Genomic DNA, 26178 nt, shown 5'->3' with positions numbered 1-26178 from the left:
GGGGAAGAAATGGAAAAAAAAACTGCATGGGAAGCAGTTAGTGTAGTGCCCGTTTTCAGGAAAGGCTTAGGATATGCTGGCTGCTATTGTTTTCAGACTGGGAGGCCTGACTGACTCCAGAGCCACCCTCTTACCCATGATGAGGGTCCTGACTCCCTCTCCATGGCAGGCCCTTGAACAACCCTATTTCCTCATTGGCTTTGTTCCAGATACCAGATTCTTGAGAACAATATACTACGTGCAAGAGCCCTCCTGAAGCCTCTGAATTCCCATCTTCAGAGCCTGAGCCACCACTGGGCCTCAGGAAGTGAAACCCTGAGCCAGCAGTTTTAACTGGGTGTTCTAGGAAAACAGGAAGAACCCATTTGTGAGAATCGATCCAATCCACCCTCATCTCTCAAACTTCAGTTCCCCAGATTCTGTTAAGCTCCGTCTCCAGGACCTACAGGGCCAAGTAGCTCAGGGATCATGTTTGGCCTTTCAGTGTTCTTAGCAGTCATGCTGAGCAGGACTCTTCTGGTTCTTCTCTCCCTGAGCCATCTTGACAATTCCTTTTCTAGCCGCCATTCTGGTCCCTTCACTGCTCTGTCCCACCTGAGGCCTGGGACCTAGAGCTGCCCACCAGTGTCTTACTTGTCTCCTTTCTGTACCTTCAGAAATTGGGGAGGGGTTATCCTGGGCAGGTGGAAACAGATCACTCATGACTGCCTCCTTGTCTTAGGGGAGATCTTTGAGCTGAAGGCAGAGCTCAACAGTGACAAGAAGGAGAAGAAGAAAGAGGCGGTGAAGAAAGTGATTGCGTCGATGACTGTTGGCAAAGATGTCAGGTATGCAGGAGCAGGCTGTACAGCAGCCAGAGGAAATTGGGGTTCAGTATACATCTCCTCTCTTCTCCTTTAGGGTATCTCGAGGGACCCACATCTCCCCTCAGACAGCTCCCTTCATGAGCCTTCTTTCCAAACAGAAGGTTTTACTTAACATAGGGCTCACAAGCTCAAATGTTAATGGTATCGTGCATCAGTCAGGGATTTCTGGTGTGGCACTGTAGATCAGCACTGGACTGCAAATCACAAGGTCAGCAGTTCAAACCCACCAGCTGCTCCTTAGAAACCCTTTGCAGGGTCACTATGAGTCAAAACTGACTCGATGGCACTTAACAACAACAACAACAATCTATAAAAACACCAGACAGGCCATTTCTCTGTCATTCTCTGCACCTATCTTGGGGCCTCCAACGACGCCATGCTGAGGCAGAGCATCCAGAGGTTTACCTCTGTGATCCAAAGGAGCCACTGTGAGGAGGACCCAAGGAAGAATTTGTCATTTCGGTAGAAAACAATTGGCAGTTGCTAATTACGATTACTGTATAGTTTGGCTATGGATTTGCTGCCCCTTTCTTTATAGTAAGACACCAACTCCTTAAGAAGTAAGCATGTTTAAGTTCATTCATGAAACAGATAAGAGGAGTGTTTTAAAAGAAGTCTAATCTCTGAAAAATGGATCAAACTCTGTTGAACTCATATAGCACACTGGCTGTTTGTAAATAAACTTCTTGCATGGAAAACAAACAAAAACGAAACATAAGTAAGCAAACACAGTGAAGCCCAGTAAGACATGTGAAGACTGGGCTTATTGAATTTGTTATGGGTTTGCATCCTCTGGTTTGCAACTAATGCTAGAGTAGGCCATGTGGCAAACTGCTGCCACATCTTTGCTCCAACTCTTCCCTACCCAGAATGTCCTCTCTTTGCTATTTACCCAGCTCATTTCCCTGACTTGTAATATCCATTCAGGGTCTACCTTCTCTTGTTGCTGTCCCTGGTCACCCTGCCCATACGTACCCCGTATGCCCTGGACTTGCAGCACTTGTCAGTGGCACCCAGCACTCATTCTAGACAGCACAGTATGAGGACATACAGTGAAACCTGTAAGAGCTGGAACTCGTCAGGACTGACTTTTTTTTCCAGATCACGCAAGTTTCCCACCTCTGACAGGATGCAGACTTTTCTGTCGCTTTTTTTTTTTTTTTTAATATGGAAAATACTGAGTTCCTTCTCTGACAGGCTTCCACCTTACCCAGGTTCTGGCTTTTGCAGGTTTGACAGTGTCTTCTCATGTGTACTTATGTTTGCCCACCAGATAATATCACCACCCCTAAAGGTAGGGGCTGGATTTGAGAGTCTGCAGAACTTTCAAATATGTTTTCTTAGGAGTTTATGAATCCTGTATTGTAATAATAATATGTTTGCTCCCAAAGAAGGAGTAAAATGATTGTTCAAAGGTCATGTAGTTAATGGCAAAACGAGGATTCAAGTCCAATACTTCTGAAATCCAGGCCCAGGATGCCCATGCCCTGTCTTCTGTGCCTTCATGGTGTTCAGCTCCGTTTCATGGGCTTGGGCGCTTATGGAACAGCCCCCCATCTGGGTCCTGTGGCACAATTCCACTGATACCAACTACTTCACGGATTTCCCTATCCATTGCCACCCTCTGCCAGAAACCCCCAGATGAGGCAAAGGAGAGAATGCTATGCAGAGCTACCTGCTGCAGACTGAGCAGCTAGGGGATCGGGCCTCTGCTGGAAAACGGGGCTGCCGTCCAAAGCACTGCTCCTAGGACACAGCCACTCTCCTTCAACTGGAACACTGGTGTCACCTCCTCCCAGAGGAAACTTCTTTGTTCTTCCATCTCAAATGCACTTGTTTTGCTGATGTGCCAGGCACAGGAGAGCAAGTCAAGCTCCTCAGCAATTTTCCTTCCCTTTTCTCCACTTCTTCTGCTGCAGCGTCTTCCAATTTCAGCTTCAGGTTTCCTTCTGCCTGTTGGCACTCAGCCACAGTGGCCTTCCGCTGCGCAGGAAGTTTGCCTTGCCCTCTCAAGTCCCTGTCTGGAGAAAGCCTAAGAATGAAGAGGGGAGGTGATACTTGTAGAGTTAGAAAGTAGACCTGTAACCATTCACACCTGGCACTGGGGGACCATTGGGCACCATGTTGAGAAGGGTCCCAGTGTATCAGTCATGAGATGGGCTTTGGAGTCAAAGCTGGCTTCTCAGATAGGTTGTTAAATGTGAGACTCAGAGTTCTCTGTAACATGGGCTAATCTCCTGGCCACTCAGGGCCATGAAATGAGAGCAAGTTCACCCGAAGCATGGCCTACAGTGTGTACATCACACATGCTGGTGGGTCTGAGTGGGTCAGAATCGATCCTGTAATGAAAGCAACACAGATCCATCCCTGCTTCCCTATATACCTTCTGGTACCAGCAGTCCCACCTAAGGGCTCCTCTTGAAATACTAGGGGAAAAGAAAAGAAGAGTTTTCATTTGCTCAGCACCTGTCAGACATAAGGACCTGACAGCTTAAGTTGTCTCATTATCATAAAGGTCTGTGAAATAAGCTTTTGTGACACTTCTCTTACAAATGAGGAAACCGAGACTTGGGATGATGGAATTTTCCCAACATCATGAAGATATTGGGAACTGGCATGAGCTGGAGCTGAAACTCCTGAACTCATATTTGAACCCTGTGAAAAGAGCAAGGGAATTTGTTTGGTTTTCAAATCCCCTCAGTGGAATTTCATTTATATTGGGAGGTGTTTGTGGTAACAAAGCACAGCTGATACCCTCCTTTTCACTGGATGTTTCCTCTTCTTCACCTCTTCCCCTGCCCACAAAATTCACTTCCTGAAAAATCTCTGCTTTCTTCGTCCTAGCGCACACTGACACACTCTTACCTTTCAGTGCCCTCTTCCCTGACGTGGTGAACTGTATGCAGACAGACAACCTGGAGCTAAAGAAGCTGGTGTACCTCTACTTGATGAACTATGCCAAGAGTCAGCCTGACATGGCCATTATGGCTGTCAACACCTTTGTGAAGGTGAAAGGAGTTTGGTGGGAGGGGGCACAGGATGCTCATTGCTCCTTCTTTCCCCTGTCTCCTGAGGGTGAGGCAGCTATGGCCCTTAATTGGAGCTCTCTGCCTCCTTTCCAGGCCCTTAGACTGCCTGCCCCTACTTAGCTGAGGGCTGCTTCTCCAGCAGTGTACCCCACTCTCTCCAGAAAATCAGATGCTTAACTATGTGAGGTTGCACCAAGTCTGTTGTATCCTTCACACCTCTGTGGGCAAGCCCCTGCCCTGCATCCTTTGTGTTCCCCTGCTCTACTCCTTTCCACCCTTTCTCTTCTCCGACTGAGGAGCAGGCAGGCGCTTGAAACATTAGCTCTATGCACCTTGGAGCCCAAGCTCTTACCAGTCCTCCAATGGCTCAGAGAACGGAAAATGAGGACTTCGATTGGGAGATTGCAGGATGTGGTTTAAGGAATGGCTCCCAAGCTTCCTCCTCACTACCACAGGGCCAGTATTGTGTCCCCTGTAAGGGTTCAAGGGGTGAATGGGCAGGTTCTGGCAGTGTCTGGCAAATGCTAAGTGCCTGTTACATGGCATTTACTCTGATACTTGTGCTGCAGTTGATGGGAGATGCCACAACAGCTGTCTGATGTTGCTCAGCCTGGCTGGGTTCTGGCTCCTAATGTGAGCAGGCCAGGGAAAATTTGAAGCCCCTCAACCAATGTCTGATCCCCCTCAGGACTGTGAGGACCCCAACCCCCTGATCCGAGCCCTGGCTGTGAGGACCATGGGCTGCATCCGAGTTGACAAGATCACAGAGTACCTGTGCGAGCCCCTTCGGAAGTGCCTGAAGGATGAGGATCCCTACGTGCGCAAGACAGCTGCTGTGTGCGTGGCCAAGCTTCACGATATTAATGCCCAGCTGGTGGAGGACCAGGGCTTCCTGGACACACTGAAAGACCTCATTTCTGACTCTAACCCCATGGTAAGCCTCCATCACCCATTGTACCACCTCCCAACTTGCTTTAGGAGACTGGCATGACTTTGGCCAGGCAGTTCTCCAGTTCCTGGAAATCAGGGCCCTGCTAAGTTCTTCCATGTGCTGTTTGTTGCCCTGCAATGGAGTGAGCTAGACCTGCATTCCTTCTCCGTGCCATCTCTAACGTACCATGTGACCTTGGGCTAGCTGCTTGACCTTTCAGAGCCCTCTCTTCACCTTACAGATGGATTTCAGGATGCATGGCTGGCAGGGTTGTCTTGAGGCTAACAGCTCTCTGAATGTAAAAAGACCTGCATGACCTGGCCCTCAGTAAACTAGTGCCCTTTTCTTCCCCTTTCCACCCATGGTCCCTTTAATGAGTAGGAGGTGCTGGCCCTTTGTCCAGGTTATGCAGGGCTATAGAGGATCACCCTTGAAGTAGTGTGACTTGGAAGACAGGGCCACCCTAGGTTTGTGGCCGGGTGGGCATGCCAGTATCCTCACACACAGCACTGGCAGTGGTTTGGAAGGTAGTTTGTTGGGACCTGTTAAAAAAAAAAAGATGTACAAGGCCTTCAACCTGGCCATTCCCATTCTGTATCCTACAGACATGCTGGTCCCACGTGGGCATGAGTGGCCAGGACGGGTGGGTGTTAGAGCATTTGACACGGGGGAAGGAGGGAACGATGCAGAACACAAAAGCTGCCAGTTTCTCGTGACTTTGGACAGTGGGCCCAGAGCTTCACTTGGCAAGGCCTTCTGCCCTCCAGTCCCCACTCACTCCCAGCAGCCCTGAGGGGCTCACAGAGATTATCTACTTGGGAGAAGCAGGCTTTGACAAACTGTTCAGTGAGCTGTTGTAGCTGATCGCTGGATGAGTCTCTTGTGTTCAGTAGTGGAGACTGCTTTATATGGCTGGCACTTATAGCTAGTTCTCACTTATTTTTGTTCTACCTCTTCTTTTTCTTTAATGAGAGGTGCAGTTATTTTAGTGCCAGTTTACAGAGGAGTGCTACAAGAGGATGCTCCAGACCCTTCCCTTCAATCCTGTTTTTAGGATATGTACCTTCTGGCCAGCCAGCACCAATGGGAGAGGGGAGCATTAGCCCCGCTGCTCTCGGCCTTTAAGCCGTGCCCCAGCCTCTGCCCCTTCCACCTTCTCACCAGGTGGTGGCAAACGCAGTGGCTGCCCTCTCAGAGATCGCTGAGTCTCACCCTAGCAGCAACTTGCTCGACCTGAACCCGCAGTCCATTAACAAGCTGCTGACTGCCCTGAATGAGTGCACCGAATGGGGCCAGATCTTCATCCTGGACTGCCTTGCCAACTACACGCCCAAGGACGACCGAGAGGCCCAGAGGTGAGCAGGCCATCCTTGGCTCACCAGCCCAGTGTGGCCTGGTTCTCAGGGGACTCCAACAGTGATGCTTAGGCCTCTTATGGGCTCTTTGCAGGCCTTTCTGCATAAACCATCTTCAGATTCATTTCAAGGGAGGCTGGTAGCTTCTGGGCTCTCCAGAGCCATGCTTTCAATAACACGCACACTGCTTCAGGCAGTCAACTCACTGCTCATCATGGGCGCTTACTGATGGAGACCCCGGGCACCCCAGACTGAGGAAGCTGGTACTGTCAAAGCCACCACTCAGTAATGTGTCAATGAGAAGTCAGCTGAAGGTTCTGCTGGCTATTTCCATGCATTAGATACTCTGTGAAGGAGGTTCTCCCATCATTCCTCACTTTACAGAGGAGGACAATCCCACTTAAAGTTGTGGAGGAAACTGTTGATTTTAACCAACTTGCTTGCCTGTTCCTTTTGAGCACCTTAGCAGTAGGACAGAGGAGATGACATCTATGGTGGAGTCACTGTATTCTAGTAACTGTACTGATTACTTTGTCTTATTTTTTTTTCATGGCAACCCCATGTGTACAGAGTAGAGCTGCTCCATAGGATTTTCTTTGTTGTTGAGAATCTGCACAGCAAAATATATACACCAACTGCTTCTTCTTTTGTATTTCAGTGACATTGACTACATTCTTTGAAATTCTGTTCTGCATTTCCCCCCTTTTGATCAGGATTCTTCTGTAGAATCTTTGAAGAAAATGTTCAGTAATGGTAGTTGGGTACCATCCAGGTCTTACGGTCTCATGGCAAAGAATGCAGTTGTTCATAGGGGCATTTAACAACACATTCCATTTACGCTTCCTAGTCTTCACTTTCCTTCTTCCTCTGTTGCTCCAGGCAAATTGTCAAGCCTAGGATGGACATTTTGTGCTGTGCTGTACACACATTGTATTGTTTAAACCTTCAGCAACCCTTTGAAGTAGGCAGTATCCTGCCCATTTTACAGATTTGGAAACTGAGGTTCAGACCAGTTGTAACTTGCTTGGGATCAGTTAGTAAACAGCAGATCCAGGATCTAGGCTTCCTCCTGCTAGAGACACAATATCTTGATGACTAAAAGCAGGGTGTTTTCCCTTGTTTGTCTCTCCTGTTTGTCCTATTGGAATGGACCCCAGCATCTGCGAGCGGGTCACCCCCAGACTGTCCCACGCCAACTCTGCTGTGGTGCTGTCTGCTGTGAAAGTGCTGATGAAGTTCATGGAGATGTTGTCCAAGGACCTGGACTACTACGGCACGCTGCTCAAGAAGCTGGCCCCACCCCTGGTCACACTACTGTCAGCCGAGCCTGAGCTACAGTATGTGGCCCTACGCAACATCAACCTCATTGTGCAGAAAAGGTACAGGACCTCCTGCATTTTGCACTCGGGCGAGTATTCTGCCGTAGGGAAACTGACCTGTCACCAGGCTGAACATCTCAAAAAATAGCTTCTTCCATTGCATTTCAGTAGGGGAGCATTTAGCAATGTCTAGGAGTCCTGGTGTGGTGCAGTGGGCTAAAGCACTGGACTGCAAGGTCAGTTTGAACCACAGGATTGGTGGTTCAAACCCACCAGCCACTCCTTGGGAACCTTATTACAGGATCATTATGAGTCTGACTGACTCAACAGCACGTAAAAACAACAACGAGAAACACTTGTGGTTATCACAACTTAGAGGGAAAAGGTGCTGCTGGCATCTTGTGAGGAGAGACCAGGGATGCAGGTCAACATCCTCCACTGCACAGGGTAGCCGCCACCGCAGAAGGCTGAGAGCCCCTGGCTAAACCTAACCCAGGTCACAGGACAGGTAAAGACTGTAGTCAGGGTTCTTAACCATGGACAGCTGAAGGCTTACAAGCTCCCAAGCCCTCCTGAAATGTGTGTCACACTCTTGAGTGTGTGCATGTTTTCTGGGGACAGAGTCCAGAGCTCTGACTTACGCAGAGCAGTGTGCAACCCCTTCCCTTCTCCCCACACTGTTCCTAGGGGAAGGGCCTGAAGGAGGGGGTGCAAGTAGAAAAGAGTGGAGCAGCAGTGGTTCCGAGGGCCCAGAGCAGGACTTCTTTGGTCACCTCCTTTCCTCTAAGGCTCTGTGAAGTGGAATTGGGTTCCTGAGTTCTGCCCCAGCCACTGCAGTCAGATTCAACAATTAACTTGATCCCTGTTGCCAGGAGCAAGGATGCACAAGTATAAAAGTGTCTTCTAGCTATTCTCTCTTGGAAGATGGTGCATGCTCCTTGCCATGGTATTAGATTCTTGGGAGCCTCTGTGGACAGGGACAGTGAGGTGGGGGAAGTAAATACGGGAAAACTTTTTGAAGGTCCACATGGTGGGATTAGGCAAGGGATTCGCAGTTGCAGTGTGGGGCTTAGAGTATGCACACCAATGCCCTTGGTCACTGGTCTCGGTAAGCTGCAGTGACCTGAAGAGCCTGTGCTATATTTGACACCATAAATCTCCTAAGAAGTTATCTACATCACCAAGACACTGCCTGGTCAAGTCCTGGCAGGTCTTGATTGCAGAAACCTCATCTTCTGGCTGTACCATTCAGTTTCTGGCCCCTCAACTGGGCACTCCAAAGCCTCCCACCAAGGGCCCAACAGCACTGAGGGTCCAATACATCTCTTTCCTCTCTGTCCTCACTTCTCCTCCTCCATCTCCTTTCTGGAAATGGCACAGGAATAAAAGTTCAGGCCTGGTGACTCAGCCCACTTCCTTAGCAGCATCAGTGGTGGGACCTTATGCAACACCCTCAACCTCTGAGGTTTCTTCAGCCAAAGGGAAGCAGCAAGTGGTGCCCCAGGTGCCTTTGGGGCAGGCACAGTGGCATACATGAAGGGTTCTGCAGTGGCAACGTGTCTGAGTCAGGCGTAGTGCTGAATGCTCACATCTCACTCTTGCAGTAGCTCTGCTGTGTAGGGATCTGTTTCAGGGCTCCCTAGACCATGCCAGCTTCAGAGATTTGCTAGGCCTCATGGATTCATCAGATAGCTGTCCTCACGGCTAAGATCTGCTCTAGCAGCATAGTGAGGACACACAGGCAGGTCACACGGGAAAAGACAGGCCGAGTCTGGAAGAATCCATGAGCAGGCTTTCCAGGCTCTACACTGCCATGGAAGTCATACAGAGTACTCTGCCCCCGGGAAGGAAGTGCCCTTTTGCTGCCCAGGGAAGCCTGGTACCCAAGGGCTTTGAGGGGACTGTCACATAGACATTCTTTGCCTGGCATCTACCAAGATTCCAGATTCCAAGCAGGACAGCAGGTATTCAAGGCAAACCATGTTGACTGTCAAAAGAGCAGACACTGTTACCCACCCTTATCAGTTATGGAATAAGTGACCACGTTCTATTTAGGTCTTTCTAAGGGTTGCTATTGTTGTTAAGTGCCATAGTGGGCTCTTTCCTGCGGGTTGTCATTCCCATTTCACGGATGTGGAAACAGAGGCTTGAGATCCCAGCTGGGATTGGACCCGAGGTCCATCTGATTCCTAAGCCCATACCAGTGTGCCTACTGCCTCCCACATGTGAGCGGCCTCTTCCCAGCCCTCCCCCTGTGATGTGGTCAGACATACAAGTGGTCTCTCAGAACCCCGTGCAGGCACGCCAGGGGATCATCGGGCTATAGCTCTGGCCAGACTGCCTTCACCGTGTCAGGCTCCACTCAGGCCCAGGAGAAGAAGCAGCCCAACAAAGGTGGAGAGAGGACATTTCTCATGAGCTTATGCCCTGCTTCTTGCTCTTGGGGGCAACCCCGCCCTGCCCCTAGGCCTGAGATCCTGAAACATGAGATGAAAGTCTTCTTTGTGAAGTACAATGACCCCATCTATGTGAAGCTGGAGAAGCTGGACATCATGATCCGCCTGGCTTCCCAGGCCAACATCGCCCAGGTCAGCAGCGGGGTGGTCAGGGGCTTAGTTTAGCATCAAGCAGTTTGACCAGTAGCGAGCTGTGGTCTCTGGGCTGTTGTCTGACTCAGTTACTGGTTCCTCCTCATGAAAAGGGCTGAGCAAGGGCCCAGAGTCCGTTAGTGCTTAACAATGGTTAACTGATGTTTCATTACTAAAGAATGTGATCTCCCGATTACTGCCTATCATCCATCCATTCAAAAAGCAGTCAATAGGTTGATGTGTCAGCTAGATCAACCAGACAAAGAGTGTTCCAGCCCTATCAACTAGTCCTCCTGCTTCCCAATCTGGGCACCTAGCAGTTCTTTCCCTCCCTTGGGTCTTCTGTCTCAGTCAGAAAGAAGAGCTCCATCCTTCCAGAGGTCTGGGCACATCAGCTGCCCAGGTATATTGCAAGGAGTTGTCCCACTAGATTTTCCTCCTAGCTCCCTTCTTCTCTCTTTGGGCTTCAGGTGTTGGCAGAGCTGAAAGAGTACGCGACAGAAGTAGATGTGGACTTTGTACGGAAAGCTGTGCGAGCCATTGGCCGCTGCGCCATCAAGGTGGAGGTGAGGCCCTGGGCTCTGTGTTGGCCAGAGGAGGGAGGAAACCAAAGCCAGTAGACCCTCTAATTCTAGCAGAATCTTTCAGCTGTCCTTGTCCAGAAAGGCCTGAAGGTCACCCCTGGAGTCCCCGAGGCACCCCTTGTGAAGATTTGGCCAGCCTCCTTGTTCTGCCATATTCTTTAGGCCTTCAAATTGCTTCTAATTATATTTATTGTCATCATTATGGGCTCTCTGATAGCATTGACTGAGATGACGAGACAGCCACAAACAGGTGTTAGCTTTGGTGGATTTAACTTTTCACTTTGTGGAGCTTTCTGGCAAGAACTCTACCTCATGGACATTGTAACATTGTCATGAGTCAACTGACCATGTGCTTCTTTCCTCCAACTTCTTTGGGGCTGCTCCAAACACATGTTCTAGCCTTTCAACTCCTCCCATTCTCTGCCTATAAGGAAGCTATCCTTAAGCCAGTCCACTGGGGTCTAGAGGGCCCTGGTCACCCCTTGGCACCTATGATGGCAGTTGTGAGGAGTCCCAGGATATCAGTGTAGTCTGTTGGAATGAGGCAAAGAATGGCTGGCCCCAGCAGAGACTTTCTCAGTGTTTTTCTGGGGGGGGGGGGGGGTTATGGGAACCTATAACCTGTTTTTTGAAACAGCTGGAAAGGCTTACTTGGATGAGCCCCAAACACTTTCCTCATTCTCTGCCTTTGGCTGTCTCCTGAGTCTAATTCTGTGGGATCCCAGGGCAGTCGTTTTACACTCATTCTTCTGTCTGATGTCTGAGGAGCATGTTCTTCTGCTGTGATGAGGAAGGTAGACCAGGAGTGACTTTTAGCCCTTGGTCAAGCCCTACTGGCCAAGAAGTCCTCTTGGGAATAGGAGGCAGGGACTATGCCCACACTCTTTTCTCCTGCTCTCTCCATGTAGCAATCAGCAGAGCGCTGTGTGAGCACGCTGCTCGATCTCATCCAGACCAAGGTCAACTATGTGGTCCAGGAAGCCATTGTGGTCATCAAGGACATCTTCCGCAAGTACCCCAACAAGTGTGTGCCCACCTGTCCCACGATGGGGTCTGGCTCTGCTTGGAGCAGGTGTGGGTGGGGAGGGAAGGAAGGAAGAAGGGGCCTCTTCTCACTTCCCGGCCACAAACAGCATCTCAGAAAAAACACCACCTCTTTCTTTTATAGGTTTTCCCTGAGCTACTCCTCTGTTCCCTAGGCCAAAATAAGAATTAAAATATTAACAGTTAAAACTCACATCCCCTTAACTCACCACTCTCTGGGGTCCTTGAGGAAGCTGCCACCCCTTGGGCTCCTACTGGACCTGCCTGGGGCTGCTGCATGCTCTGGGCCAGCTGTGCCCTTGTCTTCCAGGTACGAGAGTGTTATCGCCACGCTGTGTGAGAACCTGGACTCCTTGGACGAGCCTGAGGCCCGGGCTGCCATGATCTGGATCGTAGGCGAGTACGCTGAGCGCATCGACAACGCCGACGAGCTGCTCGAGAGCTTCCTTGAGGGCTTCCACGATGAGAGCACCCAGGTGAGCAGAGCATGAGGCTGACTGGCAGCTCAGCACCACACCCATACACACGCACATGTCTGTCTGTCTATGTATACACATGTAAACCCACCCACGGCCTTCAAGTGATTCCAACCCTGTAGGACAGAGTAAAACTGCTCCCCATGGTTTCTAAGGCTGTGAAGCTTGATGGATGTCAACTGCCATAGCTTTCAACCACTGATTCCTTTAACTCACTACCTTTTCGTTAGCAGTTCAGTGCACCACTAAAGCTCCTTTACACATGCCTGTATGTAAGAGGGGGCTTCAGAAAGTTTGTGGGAAAATGGAATTGAAAGATAATAGAATCTATTAACCTCTCAATTCACAATAAAAAATAACAAAGATAATGGAATTTTTCACAAGCATTTTGAGGTTTCCTCATATATACAAGTATACCATGTATATGCATTACCCTGCCATTTATTTATTTATTTAAAAATATGTTTTATTGTGTTTTCAGTAAAAATGTACACAGGAAATTTAACAGATTCTATAAATTAGAGTCTTGGTATGGAGCTTTAGGATAATCACTGGACTGCTAATCCCAAGGTCAGCAGTTCAAACCCACCAGTCACTCCTTGAAAACCCTATACAGTGTTGCTGTAAGTCAGAACCAACTCAGTAGCACTCAACAACAACACAAATCATTCAGGGACATTAGTTACATTTTTTAAAATGCGCCAACATCTCTTTAAACGTATCATAAGGTTTTAGTTTGGCGCTGTAGGATAAGCACTCAACTACAAGGTCAGTTTGAATCACAAGGTTGGTGATTCAGCCACTATACAGGGTCACTGTGAGTCGAAACCAACTCGACTGCACTTATTAACAAACAACAAACAAAAAATGGTATCAATTGGCTGGTTTTCAAAAGTAGACCGCCTAATCTTGTTTTCTAGTCTGTTTTAGTCTGGAAATTGCTGAAATCTATGTACCATGGGTGATTTAAATATTTAAAATATTTGTGACGTAATTTCCAGCATCATAGTAACAAGCAAGCCATCATCCCAGTGTGACAAAATGATCAGTGAGTTGTTGTTTTCATTGTTGTTAAGGACCTTAGAGTTGTTTCCGACTTACAAAGGGTTTCCAAGGAGCAGCTGGTGAGTGTCAACCAAAGACATTGTGATGAGCAGTCCAGTGCTTATCCTACAGTGCTACACTGTTAAGATAGAGGTATTTATAACAGTTACTAACTGTACACAAGAGACCCCAAATCTATTGAGGACTTTTCAGGAACTAGTAAAGAGACTGCTCTGGTAATGTCTTAAACACCTTTGTCAGTTATTTGTTATTGCTATTGTTAGGTGCCATCAAGTGGGCTCTGACTCATAGCTATCCTATGCACAACAAAACACTACCCAGTCCTGCATCATCCTCACAATTATTGTTATGCATGAGTCCATTACTGCTGCCACTCTTGCCAATCCATCTCATTGGGGGTTTTCCCCTTTTTTACTGACCTTCCACTGCCAAACATGATGTCTTTCTTCAGGCTCTGGTCCTTCCTGATAACATGTCAGAAGCATGAAAGACGATGTCTTGCCATCCTGGCATCTAAGGAGGATTCTGGCTGTACTTCTTCCAACACAGATTTGTTTTTTCTTCTAGTAGTCTGTGGTAATCTTAATATTCTTCTCCAACACCATAACTCAAATGCATCAATCCTTCTACAATTTTCCCCATTGATTGTTCAGCCTGAACAAGGAAGACCATAGCATAATGGTTGCATTTGAGTTATGGTGCTGGAGAAGAACACCAAAAGCATCATGTCAGTCATTACTGAGTTATATTAGTTTTCAGAAACTGAGCTTACTTAAGTTTTCTGAGCAGACAAAGTAAAACATAGTCATGACAACTGATCTTATTAATAATAGATGAATGTCAAATGAAGCCTTAACTCTCCCTGGATATCATTACTCCTCTACTTAATCGTCCATTATTCTGTATTTTCTCCCAACTCTTTTTCCTCCATCCTCGTTCTCAGCATTCTTGCTTTTTTACTAGACTAGGAAAGCAGAAACAATGGGAGAGAACTTCTATGAGCTCTTCCTCCACATAAGCTCACCTAAAATGTTTTTAGCCTTAGTTTCCATTGTCCTCTTGTTTCCATAGATAAACTGTCCATAATCCTGGAGTAGATCTCCACTTTGTTTATACACAAGATACTGTTCTCTCTCACTTACTCAGAGACATTGCTTTAGCACTTCTCAAGAACTTCAAACCAGTTCATTCTATTTAAACCCCTTGCAGAAAATTCCCACTTCCAATATAAATTAGAGTCTACATTTTAATAAGATTCATAGGTGACTCTCATATATCAAACTGCCCATCTGATATCTTCTTTGATTATTTAATAATATTTCAAACTCAACATGTCCTAAAGTGAGATCCTCTTCCAAAATTGCTTCTTGCCTAATTCTAGATACCCCAATAAATGAAAACTGCATTCACCCAGCTTCTTAGCCCAAATGTTTAGTCGTTTCTGATCCCTCTCTTCTTTCATACCTCATCTCAAATATGTCAGCACTTCTGCCTTGGTGCTACTTTTTAAAAATTCCTGGAATCTTATTTCTCCATATCTTCCCCTTCCACTCTCCCTTTACTTTTTTTTTTTTTTTTTAAGTTTTTACTGTGAATTGAGTGATAGTTTACATGGGAGAACATCAGCTTTACACTCATCCTGTCGTATTTCATTTCATTGCAATGATTACAATCCCCTCCATGCATCATCATTGAACAGTATTTGCTTCTATTCCCTCTGGGTTTTTTTTTTGTGTTTTTTTTTTTTTCTTGGATGTACACCAAAGCACTTAGGAATATGCAGTCATCCAAAACACCCAAAGGGCATACCTTGCAAGCCTGACCCCTGCCTGCCAGCACACAGCATCTCTCCCTCCATGAGTCAAGCGCCCCCAGCCACTCCTTCTCTCCACATCATCATCTCTGCCTCCATCTCTGGCATTGCTGCTTCTCTGAATAGGGTCCAACACTCTGATCCCGCTCTTCTCCCTATATAGTCCCAGGGTCCACTGCTCCTGGACTGCTATTCCCCTCTTTTTGCTACAAAATGATTTCCTTTACAGTTGGAACAATCGCAATCAGTCATGATAACAATTATTCACTATTGAATAATAAGAGTCTTATCCCCATCTCCTTTCACCAGCCCTGTCTAGACCAGTTGAAAACCACTCAGTGGAGATTCTACCTTCCCCAACACCCTCTAAAATTAAACTCCCTCTTGAAAACTTATAAGCCAGTCACTTCGTGCCTTTATGGGCCTTCCATTTATTTTTAAACACTGCTGGTAGCATACTATATACATTCAAATCGTCCAACACTTTGACTTTTTTACTGAAAAATGTATCTGGAGATCATCCCATTATTAGTTTATGAGACCACTGCCTGCTGTTTAGTAACTGGGTAGGGCTCTGTCCAACAGAGGTCCCACGCTGCATTTAATGAGTCTCCTTGCCTGGATTTTTAAGTATCTAGTCATTTGCTCTTTGAAACAGTGTTGAAGTGAATGACCTTGTGTATTGCACATATGCAAGTACATCTGGAGGGTAAATTTTCATAGGTAGAATGCTTGGGTAAAAGAGCATGTGCATTTGAGATTTTGATAGCTGTTGTCAGTTCCTTTGACATAGCAATTGTTCTAGGAGTCCCTGGGTGGCACCAACATTTAAGTGCTCCATTGCTAGTCAACAGGTTGCCTGTTAGAACATACTCAGAGGAGCTTGGAATACAGGCCTAGAGATGTGCTTCTCAAAGGTGCCAACTTTATAAACCCTATGGAAGAGTTCTACTCTGCGCACATGGAGTCGCCATGAGTTGGAATCAACTCTGTGGCAGAAACAGCAGTTGTCCTAGTCCTTATCTTTCCCAGGTGTTTGAGATCCCCAAGTTGTTACTGCTCAGTCTAGTACATCATTGATCATTTAGATTAACAAAAACCAGGGAAGAATCAATGCATATGAAGTACGTTGTTGGTAAAGAATATTGTAAGTAACAGGAACTGCCAGAAGAATGAACAAATCTGTTGTGGGAGAAGTATGATCTGACTGTTTATTAGAAGTGATGATGGCAAGATGTATTTGGGACACGTTGCAGAAAGGGCCACTCCTTAAAGAAGGACATCATGTTGAGATGGATTGACACAGTGACAGCAATAACAAACTCAAACATAACAACAGTTGTGAGGATTTCACAGGGCCGGGCAGTGTTTCCTTCTGTTGTACATAGGGTCACTATGAGTCAGAACCCACGCAACAGCACCTAACTGCAACAACAACAGGTTTCTTTTTTTAAAAAAATTTCAAAATCTATCCTGAAATACAGTGCTGTCAGTAATAGGGTAATAACCATACACTTCCAAGGAAAGCCAGTTACTATGATTGTTATTTAAATTTACATACCAGTTTCTAAGGCCAAAGATGAAGAAGTTGAAATTTTTGCCAACTTCAGTAATGTAAAATTGATCGAACATGCAATCAAGATGCATTGATAGTTACTGGTAATTGGAATATGAAAGTTAGAAAAGAAGAAGGATCAGTAATTGGAAAATATGGCCCTAGTGATAGAAATGATATTGGAGATTATCTGACAGAATTTTGCAAGACTTCTTCATTGCAAATACCTTTTATTAAATGTTGACTTTATACATGGACCTTGCCGAATGGAATACCACAGGAATCAAATTGGCAATACATGTAGAAGGAGAAGCTCAATATTATCAGTCAGAATAAAACCTGAGGCCTATAGCACAATAGTTCATCAATTGCTTATAGACAAGTACTTGTTGAAACTGAAGCAAGTTAAAACAAGTCCATAACAGGCAAAGTACAACCTTGAGTGTATCCCACTTGACTTTATAGGGCATCTGAAAATTAGATTTGATTTACTGCTGGGAGACCTCAAAGCAAATTCAAGCTAGAGTTTTCTGTACTGAGTGACCTCTACCAGGTCCCTCCCTTCTTAGTGGCTGTCGACTCTAACGCCTGAAGAGCCCTCTTGTGGCAGTTGTGTGACTCTGATCCCATGACTGTCCCACAATTGTGTAATTTGCTCTTCATTAGTGCTGGTTCTGGATGGGGTATAGGCAGGTTTAGGGTAGATAAGAGAAGCGCTGCTTTGGCCAGGAGACTGAACCACACCTCTGGCCCCCAGCCCCTGCAGGCCTCACTCCTGAGAGAAATCACTTGCAGTTCTTTTCCACTGGGTAGACCTTGGAAGTGGGGGTTCCAAGAGCTCCCCTTTGTGACCTAACACAGTTGAATGAGGCAGTGAGTATAGAAAGTAACCCTCTGGTTGATGGACCGTCACATGATCCCAGATGGCTTCCTGATCTTGGAGTGAAGGCAGGTCCCCTGAGCTGTGTCCCCGCCCAAGAAAGTTCCTAGGCCCTTTTGTGGAGGGAAGTGGGGTGGTGAGGCTGTTGACTGCTGCCTTTAACTGATTTAGAGAGATGTGACTAGTGTCAAATAAATGGAACAGACCCTGGAGGGGAAAAATAGATTTGACTAATTGAACACAAATGTCTGAAGACTAGACGAATTATGGTATGACATTAAGGACATCACACATGAAGAAAAGGTCATTAAAAGGGCAGGAGTGAAAGAAATTATCAAAATGGATGTCAGAGAATCAAATTTGTTCTAGTACTTGGATAAACTAAAGCAAAAAGAAGAAATGAAAATGAAAGAGCTGAACAGAAGATTTCAAAGGGTGGCTCGAGAACTCGAGAAAACAGTAAAATATTACAGTGAAATGTCCAAAGGCTTGGAGTTTGAAAACCAAAAGGGAAGAACATGAATGGCATTTCACAAGCTGAAAGAATTGCAGGAAACATTCAAACTTCGAGTTGCAATGTTGAAGGGATTTAGGGGCAAGATTTGGAGTCCTGGTTTGGTGCTGTGTATTAATGTGTTAGATTGTAAAGTCAGTTTGAACCACAAGGTCGGCAGTTCAAGCTCACCAGCAGCTCCTTGGAAACCCTATACAGGGTCACTGTGGGTCAGAACTGACTCGATGGCACATAACAACAAGGGGCAAGATTTGGAATCCTGGTGTGGCGCCCCAGGTTAATGCACTGGACTGCAAGGTCAGTTTGAACCGCAAGGTGGCAGCTCAAGCTCACAGCTGCTCCTAGGAAACCCTATACAGGGTCAACAGCACTTAACAACAACAAAGGGGCAAGATGGACTCAGGCTGTGGTGCCGTAGGATCGGCACTGGACTGTGAACCAGAAGGTCAGCAGTTAAAACCCAATAGCTGCTCCTCGGAAACCCTATACAGGATCACTGTAAGTTGGAACCAACTTGACACCACTTAACAACATGGGCAAGATATTGAAAAACACAGGAAGCATCAAGAGGAGATGGAAGGCATATATAGAGTCACTGTATCAGAAAGAATTGGTTAATGTTCAGCCATTTCAGGAGGTAGCATGTGGTCAAGAACCAATAGTGGTTAAGGAAGAAGTCCAAGTGGCACTGAAGGTATAAGTGAAAAATGCACCTCCTAGAATTGACAGATACCAACTGAGGTATTCAAACAATAGATGCAGCACTCATCTATGCCAAGAAATCTGGAAGACAGCTACCTGGCCATTTGATTGGAAGAGGTCCATATTTGTGCCCATTCCAAAGAAATTGTTATGCAATATTAATGATATTATTAATATCGTTAATACTACACAAAGTGAAATTTTGCTGAAGATAATTTAAAACCTGTTGCAGCAGTACATTGACAGGGAATTGCCAGAAATTCAAACCAGACTCAAAAGAGGATGTGAAATGAGGGATTTCATTGCTGATGTCAGATGGATCTTGGCTGAAAGCAGAGAATAGCAGAAAGGTATTTGCCTATGTTGTATTGACTATGCAAAGGCATTTAACTTTGTGGATTATACCAAATTATGGATAACATTGCAAAGTATAGGAATTCTAGTTAAAGAGGGTTATTAGAACAGAACAAGGGAATACTGCTTAGCTTAAAATCAGGAAAAGTGTGTATCCCTTCACCACATTTATTCAATCTATGCTGTATGCTAAGGAAATAGTCCAAGAAACTGGACTAAATAAAGAAGAATGCAACATCAGGATTGGAGGGTGGCTCATTAACAACCTGTGGTGTACATATGACACAACCTTGCTTGCTGAAAGTGAAGAGGCCTTGAAGCACTTAATGATGAAGGTCAAAGATTACAGTGTTCAGTATGAATTACACCTAAAAAAGTCCTCACAACTGGGCCACTAAGCAACACCATGATAAAATGTTGAAGTTGTCAAGGATTTCATTTTATTTGGATCCACAGTGAACACCTGCGGAAGCAGCAGTGATACATTGCATTGGAAAAATCTGCAGAAATCTCTTTTAAGTATTAAAAGGCAAAGATGTCACTTTGAGGACTAAGGTGCACCTGACCCAAGCCTTGATAATTTAAATTGTCTTATACACCTGTGAAAGTTGGACAAGGAATAAGACATACCAAAGAGGAACTGATACATTTGAAGTATGGTGTCGGCAAAGAATACTGAATGTAGCACAAACTACTAGAAGAGACGAGCATATCTGTCATGTAAGAAGTAAACCAGAATGCTCTTTGAAAGTGAGGATAGGTCTCCTGTATTTTGCACATAGTATCAGGAGGGTCCAGTCCTTGGAGGACATTGTACTCGGTGAAATAGAGGATCAGTGGAAAAGAGGAAGACGCTCAACAGAATAACACAGTAGCTGCAACAGTGGGCTGAAACATAGCAATGATGGGTAAGATGATGCAGTACCAGGCAGTGTTGCTACGAGTGGAACTAACTTGTTGACACCTACAAAAATATGGCACACCAGCCATACCGTCCACAACACTCTCTGCTCAACTGGGTTTGATCATTCATTGCAATGGCCTCACAGAACTCAGAGACCGTACTCACAGTTATGGAATTTATTAGGGATTTATTAACAGGCTACAAAACAGAATCCGAAAATGCTCAGCTCAGAATATGGTTGTTCCAGTCAGCAGATGATAATGCCCATAGGACACACCATTCCACCACAAAACTCATCCAGGAGACACTCAGCTCTAGGTCTGTGGGCTGGCAAACCTAGTTCCTGCAGTTAAGTGCCTGGGGGCACCCTACTCCACAAGCAAGCTTCCTGCCCAAAGCCACTCAGCTTTATTACTTGCTTCATGGCCTGGGAAGCCCACTGCTCTATCTTGTGCTCTGGTTCTTGGTTCTGCTGCTGCTACTCCTCTGCCACTCCTCTAGTGTCACATCTTTCTGTCCCTGGGTCAAGGAGGCTCCATACATAGGGATCTTGGGGTCCAAAGGATATGCTACACTCCCGGCTCTTTGATGGTAGTGAGATTCCCCACTCCTGCTTTTGAGATGACTCATTTTTTTGCCCATGCTAGAATTTCAAGTTTATACAATGACTGTGACCTCTGCTAACATCCACAGCTGAATCTAGTCATCCTATCAGTGTCTTCTCCCACCTTCTCTTACCCAGACCCAGCAGGGCAGAAACAGTTTGATGGGAGTTACAGACTATGACTAGAAGAGACATTAGATAATTCACTACACCACAGCACTTAACAACAGTCTAACAGATAGCAAGAGGTAATGTGTAACATAGTGGGGAAGAGCATGGGCCTTGAAATCTGAGGTCCCAGAGTTCAAACCCCTTTTCTGCCACTTCCTGATTCTGTGGCTTTAAGCTGATCTCTTTACTTCTCGGAGCCTGTTTCCTCTTTTGTCAAATGAGGTGAAGCAGACCCTCCTCCTTGTTGCTTGTGAAAGTTAAATGGGTTGCTTTATATACCACCCTTAGCACATGCGCAGCCCATAAATGAGTACTCGTTAATGGTAGCATTGGTTTCCAAAGCAAACTGGTCCAGACCCAGAGAAAGACTTGATTGGTTCTTGTAAGTGGCAGTACTAGTGAGCATCCTTCTCCTGACACTCCTGGGTGCAGATACACGGATGGTGGCATCAGGACTGTATCACTGGGGTGGCTGCTGCACAGGGAGGCTCCCTAAGTGAGGGCCACAAGGAATCAACAGCTCTGGGCAACTCCTGTGGAAAGAGAGCTTTTGCACTCAGTGGTTCCAACCAAAGCCCCAGGGCCTATCAGCATGACCCTTGAGCCAACCACTGTGGCTCCGATCCCCGTCTATGTAGATTGAAGAAGTGGAGAAGAGCAAGCCTCTGAAGGACAGCCAGAACTGCTGTTCCCCAAAGACGAAAGAGATGCTAGGTGGGCAAACAGAAAAGATGCCTGTTACAAATACTTGTAATCACTCCCAGCAGCACTCCCGCCCACTGCCACCTGCCAGGTACCGCTGCCAGCCTGCCGCCCCACTGACTATACTGTCATTGCAGCCTCCACTCTGAGAAGCAGAGCCTCTGCCCCTGGTGTCCTGACTGGGGTAACTGCAGGGGCTATTCCCATCCACATGCGAGAGTAGATCTTCTGCAGCCTTTCCCTTAGCCAACGAGCCAAGGTAACAGCAGTCAGGTGGGAGGCTGAGCAGGAAGCCAGGCGTAGGAAAAGAAACCAGACTTTTGAAGTTTACCTTTCAGGCTGCTGCTTGTGGCTTTAAGCCGATTATCTAAACTCACCACTCCATTTTCTCACCTCTGTGATGCTGTAGGATAAGCACTGGACTGCTAACAGCAAGGTCGGTGGTTCAAGCCCACCAGCTGCACCTTTGAAACTACACAGTGTCACTGTGAGTCAGAACCAACTCAAGGGAACATAACAACAATAACAAACACTGTAGTTGACTCATTGTGACCCTGTAGACCAGAGTAGAACTGCCCCATAGGGTTTGCAAGACTGTAAATCTTGGCAGAAGCAGACAGCTTCATCTTTCTCCTGAGGCTGGTAGATTTGAACCATTGACTTTGAAGTTGGCAGCCCACAGCACCACCAGGGTTCCCCCTCTCACTTGTTAAGTGTCGTCAAGTCAGTTCCAACTCAATGTATAGGGTTCTGAGGAGTAGTTGGTGAGTTCGAACCACCAACCTTGTGGTTCAAGCCAATCTCATGATCAAGTGCTTATCCTACAATGTGACACTGGCCGGTAGGGCAGGCTTTTTTGTTGATGTTAGGCACTATTGTTTTGATTAAGTGGCCTGGTTCCCTTGTTTTAGTGGTTCACAAAACCTCCCCAAACTCTTAAGGCTTCTTAATTAGTGTTTTAAGTTTGGGGGCTTACTTTTGATTGTCTCTTTGAAGCTCCTCCTCCTAGGCTCCTCAGCCTCTTTAGCAAAGGGCAGTGGGCTCCGAAGGTCTTGGCCAGGCATGAGCCATCAGTTTGGGTACCTGTCCTGCCAGACCCCAGGAGATGCTGTCAACACTGCTCCTGCTGAGCTTCCCACACCACCAGTCCCTGCACAGCCCGGGGACTCACAGTACTGTCCTGATCAGGAGTCCCCAGCTGCCCTCTTGCCTCAGTACTGGCAAAAATGAGACTGGCTGGGGAAGGACTATATACAGAGAATAATTCTTGCATAGATGTGTTATCAGTTAGCAAGTCCCTGTTGAGGTCCTGGATTGAGGAATAATGGGAGGGACACAACACTATTCCTCCACTATTCAGGGAGCTCACTACTGCAGGGAAGACTTCTAGTATCAGGGACCTGCTCCCATGGGAGAAGGAGTAAGAAGGGGAGAGGAGGGCACAGAGGCAAGGAGAACTGCAGGGCTGGGGGAGCAGGAGTGTTCCGGTGAAGGCCGTAGGCTGGGTGAGAGTCGGCGGGGCTGAGGGCGGACTGAGGAGGAGCTGGTCGTTCTGACTCTTTGGTACTCTTGGGCTCCATCCCCACTCTTTGGTGGACAGCCCTCTTGCAGAGCATAGCAGCCATCCATGTTGCATTTTTAAGCTGTGAGTTTCTTCAAGCACCATAGGACTCAGGGCTCTGAGGATGCCCCCTGGCAGGTTTCTAAGATCCCAGGGCTGGACCATCTGAGTACCTCCCTGAGTCAGTCTAGCATTGGCTAGCCTAGCCTGTGCCCCCTGGGCAACTCCAACACCTACAAAGGCTGCACCTTGTGTCTGGGATTTAGCAGGCCTGTTTGTCCTCCTCCAGGCCCTCTGTGCTCTCCTGTACCCATGTGAAGCCCACACTTCCTCCTCTCACCCTCTGTCTCCTCCAAGGTCCAGCTGCAGCTGCTGACTGCCATCGTGAAACTCTTTTTGAAGAAGCCCACAGAGACCCAGGAGCTGGTGCAGCAAGTCCTTAGCCTGGCCACGCAGGTGGGTGCCCAGCCTTTAGCAGTTATCAGAGTCCAGTGTGCCACCCAAGACTGGCATACCTAAGCATCAGGCTCCATAGGACTCCAGCACAGGAAGCTTCGGGTCTGACTGGGAAATCCCACACAAATTACCACGGAGTAGGTGTAGTGGTGAACATATGACAATGTGAATGAGAGAGGGGGCACCAACAGTCGAGGAGGCTGCCTGAAGTTGGTACAAGTCTCAGTCTGCAGAGAATGTGGAGGGCTTGGACGGGAGTCAGGGAGGATAGACTGGAGAGGAGAGCCCAGAAAGTGGAGTTAGGCATGGCCTGCTCAAGGCAGTGACTAGAGTGGAAATCCACTGGCGGTGTCCAAGGAGCCAGGGACATGCCCATGTAAGTGGTTTAGAGGCAGGTGCATGGGAGCACTCTAGCCTGGCATTCACTGGCCTTATGGACACGCCCAGGTCTCTAGTTGAATTTCATGGACTTTTCATCACCCTTGCAAGGACTCAGATAACCCGGACCTGCGGGACCGCGGCTACATCTACTGGCGCCTGCTCTCCACTGACCCAGTGGCTGCCAAAGAGGTGGTGCTGGCCGAGAAGCCGCTCATCTCAGAAGAGACGGACCTCATCGAGCCCACGCTCCTGGACGAGCTCATCTGCTACATTGGCACGCTGGCCTCCGTCTACCACAAGCCGCCCAGTGCCTTTGTGGAGGGGGGCCGCGGCGTCGTACACAAGAGCCTGCCACCCCGATCTGCCTCGTGAGTGCCACTGGCTCTTGGGTCCAGTGGTGCCAGCGCTCAGGCCTGGCCCAAGTCTGAGGGAATTTGTGTGTCTGTGAGACCTTTTTTTGGATGCTTACTAACACTAGGCATTTGCTATGGCCTCACTCAATCCTAACAGCAGCTCTGAGAGAGCTGGAGTGGCTGGCCCAGGGTCCTGCAGCTAGAGAAGGGCAGAGCTAGGGCTCAGACCCAATCCTGGTGAATCCTAGCATCCACGCTCCTCTCACCTCTCTCCTTGGCCACCCCCAAGTGGTTGCACAGTTCCTTAGGGATGAACACCCTTTCCCTTCAGGATGGGCGCATGCTAGGAACACAGGCCCTCTCCTTCCACATGAACTGGTTCTCAAAGATAGTGAGGGTACCTGTCCTGGTGGAGGGCTCCCCTACAAAACTGACCCTCTCCTTCCTTGTCTCAGCAGAAGCGAGAGCACAGAGAGCCCCGAGGCAGCCCCCACCGGAGCCCCCTCTGCTGAGCAGCCAGACGTTATCCCACCTCAGGGCGACCTGCTGGGAGACCTCCTCAACCTGGACCTTGGCCCCCCAGTGAGCGGTCCACCGCTGGCCACCTCCTCAGTACAGATGGGAGCAGTTGACCTCCTTGGTGGAGGCCTTGACAGCCTGGTACGACTTGGGGTCCACTCCTGGGTACTGTTGCCAGCGCTATATTCCGAAGGGTTCTCAGTGAATGTCCTCTGCCGGGCAGCAGCCACCTGTCTCAGGTACATTCAAGTTAGTTCTACCGTCTTCCAGCGGAGGTGAGTCTATGGGGCTCTAATGAGAGACGAGAAAATGGAGGCTAAGAGAGACTAGTGCCCTTCTCAGTAGAGTGGCTGAGACAGGATTCCAACTCTTGTTCTACTGCTGAGTACAAAGAGACCAAGGGCAGGGTAGAGCCAATCCTACTCTGGAGGCTGGCAATTTAGGTTACCCCCACCCTCTGTACTAGGCTGATTTGGGTGGTCTGTTGAGAGAGGCCTCAAGAGATGAGGGACAGAGTGTCCCTCCTCCCTTAGGAATGGCAGTGTGTAAGCCTGGCTGCAGTCTCCTCAGACTTCCTCAGGCAACTGGTAAGGCCAGGAGGAGGGGGATGAGCCCTATCCTTTGATCATGCTCAGCCTGGTCCCCAGGGTGTAGGACAGGGATAAGCCTAGTGAACAGTACCCCCCCAGGGAAAGGACATGAGGGGGCTGGGGCAGCCATGGGTGGGGGTGCCCTTCATGGGGACAGCGCCTGGGCCTCTATTAAACCTTGGCACAACGTTGTACCAAGTTTGTCTCAAATGAAACAGCCGTGGGCTATGACTAATCTTGTCACTCTTTCCCTTTCTCTCATATTTCCTGGCTTTTCTCTCTGCATGTGGCTGCCTCTTCTCTCCACCTTGCCTGCTTCTGTTTGGAGATGGGGGATGAGTCGGAAGGGGTACGGTTCAACACTTTTTATGTCACCAAGCCTCTTCCCTGCTCTTCCTGGGGACTCTGGCCCAGCCTTGAAAGGGACAATAACAGCCAAAGTGAGCCAGGGCCTTCTGTCCCCAGGGTCTTGGCGAACTCCTCTTTGCTGCCTAGCATCTAGCTGCCGTGAGCCCCCACTGGGCATTTACTGTGTTCTCGCCTCTCCTCCCTCTCTCCCTCCATGACAAGACACTTGTCCTTCTGAGGTCAATACCCTCCCTCCCCCAGCCCTCAGGACCCCTCTGTCCTCAAAAGGCCCAGTCCCTCCCAGCAGTAGGCCTCAGGCCCCTTTGATCCAGAGGCCGATTGCTCATTTGGAAGTGTCCTCAGCTCTTTCCCAGACCCTCTTCTCATCCACATGGCTGTCTTCTTTCTGAAGCCTAGAGGGAAGGTGGACGGCAACCCTGATCCTCCCCACTGCTTATAAAGAGCAAAGGGGCTCCCCTTCTCACTCTGGGCCCTGCTTCCCTGCCTCTTGACT

At 47.8% G+C, this 26178-nt stretch overlaps 1 protein-coding gene across 5 annotated transcripts in view; it reads left to right on the top strand.

Moving 5' to 3' along the window:
- The window catches only part of AP1B1 (adaptor-related protein complex 1, beta 1 subunit), a 37280-nt gene that overhangs the window by 3330 nt on the left and 7772 nt on the right, over nucleotides 1-26178 (top strand). For 3 of the 5 annotated variants that reach the window (XM_006869214.1, XM_006869215.1, XM_006869213.1), the window contains exons 2-13: nucleotides 722-827; nucleotides 3739-3874; nucleotides 4584-4829; nucleotides 5991-6181; nucleotides 7339-7560; nucleotides 9968-10088; nucleotides 10559-10654; nucleotides 11581-11696; nucleotides 12027-12192; nucleotides 23375-23473; nucleotides 23963-24222; nucleotides 24666-24867. In XM_006869214.1, coding sequence (XP_006869276.1) covers nucleotides 722-827; nucleotides 3739-3874; nucleotides 4584-4829; nucleotides 5991-6181; nucleotides 7339-7560; nucleotides 9968-10088; nucleotides 10559-10654; nucleotides 11581-11696; nucleotides 12027-12192; nucleotides 23375-23473; nucleotides 23963-24222; nucleotides 24666-24867 — 1961 coding nt within the window. Of the gene's footprint in view, nucleotides 1-721; nucleotides 828-3738; nucleotides 3875-4583; nucleotides 4830-5990; nucleotides 6182-7338; nucleotides 7561-9967; nucleotides 10089-10558; nucleotides 10655-11580; nucleotides 11697-12026; nucleotides 12193-23374; nucleotides 23474-23962; nucleotides 24223-24665; nucleotides 24868-25644; nucleotides 25666-26178 lie in introns of all 5 variants that reach the window. The other 2 variants (XM_006869211.1, XM_006869212.1) reach the window with 1 other exon arrangement.

This window comes from Chrysochloris asiatica, unplaced genomic scaffold (genome assembly GCF_000296735.1).
Source record: "Chrysochloris asiatica unplaced genomic scaffold, ChrAsi1.0 scaffold00128, whole genome shotgun sequence".
In the NCBI taxonomy this organism is placed as follows: domain Eukaryota; kingdom Metazoa; phylum Chordata; class Mammalia; order Afrosoricida; family Chrysochloridae; genus Chrysochloris; species Chrysochloris asiatica.
Note: the sequence above shows the minus strand (reverse complement) of the source record. Positions and strands in the feature narration are given on the sequence as shown.